The sequence below is a fragment of the Bactrocera latifrons genome, unplaced genomic scaffold, assembly GCF_001853355.1.
Source record: "Bactrocera latifrons isolate USDA-ARS-PBARC rearing strain unplaced genomic scaffold, ASM185335v1 scaffold_623, whole genome shotgun sequence".
Classification (NCBI taxonomy): Eukaryota; Metazoa; Arthropoda; class Insecta; order Diptera; family Tephritidae; genus Bactrocera; species Bactrocera latifrons.
Window position 1 is genome coordinate 103,951 of NW_017537294.1, and position 6,281 is coordinate 110,231.

Consider the following 6,281-nt stretch of genomic DNA (forward strand, 5'->3'; position numbering starts at 1 on the left):
ATATATATAATATAATAATATTATATTTCCATAATCAGGGTAAATCGTACGCTGAGATTGGTGAAATGATAGACAGAAGCCGATATACCGTACGGGGTATTATTCAACGTTTAGAGGTGCTGCATCTTTACAAAGCGAAAAACGAACAGGCAGGCCCAAAGCTTTAAGTGATCGCGAACGTAGTCAAATAATCAAAAAGGTAAAAAAGAACCCCAGAATATCATCTACACAAATCGCTGCGATAGTTAAAGAAGAGATGGGGAAAGATATTCATCCAATAACGGTCCGGAGGGCACTGAATGAATCTAATTACAGTTATCGCGTAGTTAGACGTAAGCCTCTCATTTCGAAAGCGAACCAAACGAAGCGTTTAGCTTATGCGAAGAAGTACATAAGCAAGCTAAGGGGCTTTTGGGACAGCGTACTCTCCTCAGATGAGAGTAAGTTCAATAAATTTCAATCTGATGGTCGGCGAACTGCGTGGAGAAAGCCTAACACTGAACTGCAAAAAAAAGAATCTTGCTGTTACTGTAAAACATGGCGGTGAAGGGGTAGCTGTGTGGGGTTGCACGTCCGCTGCAGGTGTCGGTGAGCTGGAATTCATAGACAGCATTATGGACACGAAATATTATATGGAAATTCTGAAGAGAAATGTAAAAAAAAAGTACCGAAAAATTTAAATTGCCAGAGTCATTTACATTTCAACACCTCACCTAAAACATACATTACCGCATCCCCCTCAATCGTCCGATCTTAACCCAATAGAACATTTGTGGGAAGAACTAGATAGGCGCGTTAAGAAGCGAGCAATATCAGCTGAGTTGAAGGTGACGCTAATGGAGGAATTGCAGAATATTGGCTCAGAAACAACACAAAAATTGGTTTCATCAATAGCATGGAGTAATACCAATACTTTTGTTTCGCTATAATTAACACTTTTTTTCATTTTATAATTACTATTAAATAAATATAAGAGATAAAATTGATAACTACTGGTCCTAACTAAGGACTTTTTTATTAAAAACTTATTTTATAAGTGGTAAAAAAACAGTGGCGAAGTCAAGGTATCTTGCTGTGCCAATACTTTTGTTCATCACTGTAAGTACCTACCTACACTTTGTTTGTTTATTTACTTACACACTTTTAACATTAAAATAAGTGCACATTTCACCGCTGGGATTTAGAATAGCATCCTCCGATTTCGGGGACGAAGGGTATCAATGGAAAGGTGACGTTCTCCACATCACGAAAATAATTATATATAGTTGCCGCTGACCTATAGTTTTTAATATATTTGCATTTAAAGTTAAAAAATTCACCACTTCTAACTTGATAATTCGTATATTGTATATGACTTTTTCACTTATATTATACATTTTTCACTTATTAACAGTTCATTATACTGTTTCTGTATATTAATTTTTTTAATATTTATTGGAAATAAAGTTTTAATTTAATAATTTTATTTTAGTTAAATTCTGTGCATTTGCACAAAAAGACAAAAAGAAAAGGGTTGAATACTAGCAAATAAATGAAATTGCCATACCTGCCCATTTGTCAACGAAAAAAAAAAAAAWGAGGAAAAACTTTATACCGCAAATACATAAATGGAAAACGCAAAAATTTTCAGCCAAAGGCCGCCAGCCCTGAAAGTAGTTCTGCGCGAAAGAACTCTGAATACCCCGGTGATGGATCGAACACGGTTATTTTTTTTCCAAGCGCGCCCGAAGGCCGCCAGTGCAGAAAGTAGTTCTACGCGAAAAAACACTGAACACCCCGGTGTTGGATCGACGATGAAGGATTCCACGGAATTAGATCAACTAGAATAGTTTTTTTAAGCATGGCCAAAGTCGTCTTGGATAAAAAGTTATAATGCCGTGAAGAGTATAACTTCCTTTTCAACACTTCACTTTCTTTAACGGTAATAAGTCCAGCAACAATTGTACTGTTAATTTTCAAACTAAGTACTGTTTCTTTTTTTGTTTCACTTTTACTTTTAAATTTGGCGGAGCAATTAAGCAAGTGTTCAGTCAGTGATTTTTAAWTTTTTTCATTTCACTTAATTTTTTTTATAAAAAAAAAATTTAAAACATGTGCAAAACGATCAATTATGTTATCAAATATTTCTGATTTTTTAATTAAGTATTCTCTGTAGATTTCGATGAACCTTCCACCAGCCGCGGTGCACGTAAAAGTGCAAAGAATGTTCTCACCGTTGCAGAACTAAAAAAAATGTGGAACATCACTAGAGTTGTGGAAACGTTTAGCATAAGGGAGAAGTGCATTGCGTATGCGGAAGAAGAGGGATTAATTTTAAGCAGTAAATTGTGTCGTAAACATAAAACGCCCATGATCCCAACTCTAGCGGGGAATAATACGGTGGGCTCGTTTAGACGCCGTAAAAGTAATCGTCGTTCGCTAGCTGCTATATCGAGCGCCAAAGGTACTTGGTTCGCAAATACCAAATTACCACTGAAGTGCGAAAAAATAGTTTTATAGCAATTTTATCAACAGCTACCATCTGCGACTGGACCCCCGACTATTGTCGGGAAGCCGTTGTCTTATTCTAAATAGACCATGAAGAGACTGTCGGGAAAATTGGTGGTCCCGGAAAAATTGTACAGATCAATGAAAGCAAAGGGAAAACTTTAGTATAAGATCTTCTTTTTGCACTATTTAATATAAAATAAATGATAAGAAACGAATTAGTGTAATGTTAGTGGATATAGAAGTATAAAATATAAGTGTAAAATTCATTATACTTAAATCGGAGAAACACGCATTTTAAAGTTGATTTTTGAGCTTTAAATGCAAATATCTCACAAACCATAAGTCAGCAGCAACTATATGTACACATATTCTTGATCTAGGGAACCTTCTCTATCCGTACATACCCATTTTAAGGGGCCCACCGAGTGTGAAATTTTCCAAAAAAAAATTTTTTTTTCATATTTCGATAGGTTATACCTTTAAAAATAACATACTAAAATTTGCTACAGCCATTTAAAAGAGTAGCGCTCGGCAGTTAGATAAGAATCACTTTGTTTTTAAATGCGTTTTTCTCGAAACAGCATTTTTCGATTTTGCTGCAGTGATTACTCAAACACAGATGATCCGATCACTATCGAATTTTTTTTACGTTCTATATAGTTCTCCGTACAATGTGACGTATCGATTTTTGACCTGATCAAAAAATCGAATTTTGGCAGGCCAAAACCGACCAAAATTTTGGGTAAAATTCGACAATTTTTTCTTTTTAACGCCGCCATATTGTCAAGTTTCGACTTTTTTTTTATCGTAGGTCATTGTACAGACAATATTATCTAGTTTAACAAGAATTTTTTTTTTAATCTCATCCACGGAGAAGGCCGCAATCACTGCAGCAGTGAAGGACCTTTTTTCGGGCGTTTCGCGCGTTGGAGATCGACTGTAACTTAAAAAATATTTAATTTTTTTCTTGAAAAATGTCACTGTATATGCTTGAAACATATAAATATATTCTTAAAATTTTGAGTTAATTGATAAAGTATTTTTTTTTTAATAAAAATTCCCAAAAATCACCTTTTCTTATGCCATTACACTAGGTGTGCCCCTTAACTCCGAAATCCGGGGATGCTGTTCTAAATTTTACCCGTTTTTGCTTATTTTCTTTTGCTGACAACTAGACAGTTATGGCAATAACATCTATTTGTTAGTATGCAACCCTATTCTTGTTGTGCAAATGCAGTGAATTGAACTAAAACAAAATAATTGAAATAAAGCTTTATTTGCAATAAATATTAAAAAAATTAATATACAAAAACATTATAGTGAAGTGTTAGTAAGTGAAAAGTGCAGAAGTGAAAAAGTTATTCACAATATACAAATTATCAATGTAAAAGTTGTCAATTTTTCAACTTTAAATGCAAATAGCTTTAAAACTATGATAGATAGATATGTATTTGTTTTATATGTGGTTTCCATTTTAGAAACAAAGAGGTAAAACTCTATGATAATTTTATAAAATTTATATCTATATATATTTATAGCGTATTATTCATTGTTACGTTGGCGGCCTTAAGCCGCCCTTTAAAAAAATAACCCCGCTAGAACCAATACCCACGGTGACCGAAGTACTTTCGCTTTATACCTCTTTCGGCTGGGATTTGGAATAGAATCCCCGGATTTCGAGGATAAAGTAGGTATCACTGGAAAGGTGACGTTCTCCAGATCACGAAAAAAWATATATATAGTTGCCGCCAGTTCAGAAGGGAGTTCTACGCGAAAGAACTCTGAACACCCCGGTTTTGGATCGGCCAGGGTTATTTTCTTTGAAGCGCGGCCAAGGCCGCCACTGCAGAAGGGAATTCTACGCGAAAGAACTCTGAACACCCCGGTTTTGGATTGGTTTGGATATTTGGGGTATAATACTTTTGCTTATTTTCTTTTGACAACTAGGCAGATATGGCAATACCATTTATTTGCTAGTATGCAACCCTATTCTTGTTGTGCAAATGCAGTGAATTTAACTAGAACAAAATAATTGAAATAAAGCTTTATTTGCAATAAATATTAAAAAAATTTATATACAAAAACGTTATAGTGAAGTGTAATAAGTGAAAAGTACACGATATAAGTAAAAAAGTTATTCAAAATAAACAAATTATCAATTTAAAAGTTGTAAATTTTTTAACTTTAAACGCAAATATCTTTAAAACTATAAGTCAGCTGCAACTATATATATATATATTTTCGTGATCTGGAGAACGTTACCTTTCCAGTGATACCCATTTTATCCTCGAAATCCGGGGATGCTATTCTAAATCCCAGCCCTTCATCACTATAAGGTTTCTTTATATTAATTTTTTTAATATTTGTTGTAAATAAAGCTTTATTTTATTTTTTTTTTTATTTTAGTTAAATTATCTGCATTTACACAACAAGAATAAGGTTGCCATGGTAATTTTTTCCGCGCCGCGCTTCAAAATAATGAAGTGTTAGTTAGTGAAAAGCGCATAATATAAGTGAAAAAGTTATTCGCAATATACAAATTTTCAATGTAAAAGTTGTCAATTTTTCAACTTTAAATGCAAATATCTCTAAAACTATAAGTCAGCGGCAATATATATATATATATATATGTATATATATTCGTGATCTGGAGAACGTCACCTTTCCAGAGATACCCATTTTATTCCCGAAATCTGGGGATGCTATTCTAAGTTTTAACCCTCCCTTCTTCCAGTGTTTAAAGACCAATGTTATTTTCCCATTAATACCGAAATCGGAGTATACTTTTCTAATCAACAGCCATTATATTCCTAATCGTAGAAACATCTACAATCGCCCAAAACATTTGAGTCTATAATTCGACGAGAGCTTTCTAAAACTTCGCATATTTAATTACTTATTCACACATCCATTACTAGAAAAACGAATCAACAAAACGATTCTATCTAAATATATACTTCTTATTTACCATTATTTTGATTAATTTCAGCATCAATTATGACCAACTCAATATACTTCCCTTTCTGGCCATCAGAGTTTGTTATGTCCATTTTAATAATTTCCTTAATTTTAACTTAGTACACTAACTCTAATGAAGAAACTTATTTTGCATTATACAAGTTTGTAACCAACCATTAGAACTACATTCACACAATATATCCTTTCGATAACAAAAAATTCATTAAAATCAGTATATCATAGGTATGTTCAGACAGTGCAAGTTTGTTTGAGCATTTCAGAGTTTGTTAGTAAGTCCGTTATTACAAACGGCAACTTTTGTTCAGCAATTCTTGGTTTATTGGCGAAGGGGCCACGAAACAAAATTTGAGTTTCTGTTATCAAATGGATACAATTTAGTTATTTCATCTGTCAGCGATTTCCATTTATTTCTCATTATACATTGTTTTGTATTTTAGGCGACGATACAGTTATTTTTATATTTAAAAATTGAGTTTTGGATATAAAGTGGTTATATTTGTTGGTTACCATGCACTCATATTGAAATGAAATTTGAGTTTTCGTACTGTACTAATATACTTTACACTTTATTACGTAATATTACTTATACATATGTATACATAATACTTATTATTATATAATATTACTAATACATGTATATAATATTACTTATTTGCTTAATAAATTTAAAAAAGAAAATATCCATATGCATGAATAGAGGAATTTCTCCGAAAAAGTAATTTCAGCGAATTGCCTTATCATCACATAACAGCGCTCCATTTCATAGTAATTTTTGGTAAACAAATGAGGTTAATTATTTAGGTAAAAAACCT

The 6,281-nt window shown here is 32.9% G+C and overlaps 1 protein-coding gene across 1 annotated transcript in view; it reads right to left on the reverse strand.

Annotated features, from left to right (window-relative positions):
• LOC108975194 (MPN domain-containing protein CG4751) overlaps window positions 1-5,650 on the reverse strand; it is an 80,470-nt gene extending 74,820 nt beyond the window's left edge. The window contains 1 exon segment of the mRNA XM_018943536.1: window positions 5,459-5,650. Within this exon segment, the coding sequence (XP_018799081.1) occupies window positions 5,459-5,540 (82 nt within the window). The 5' untranslated portion in view covers window positions 5,541-5,650.
• Window positions 5,651-6,281: the final 631 nt, after the last annotated feature.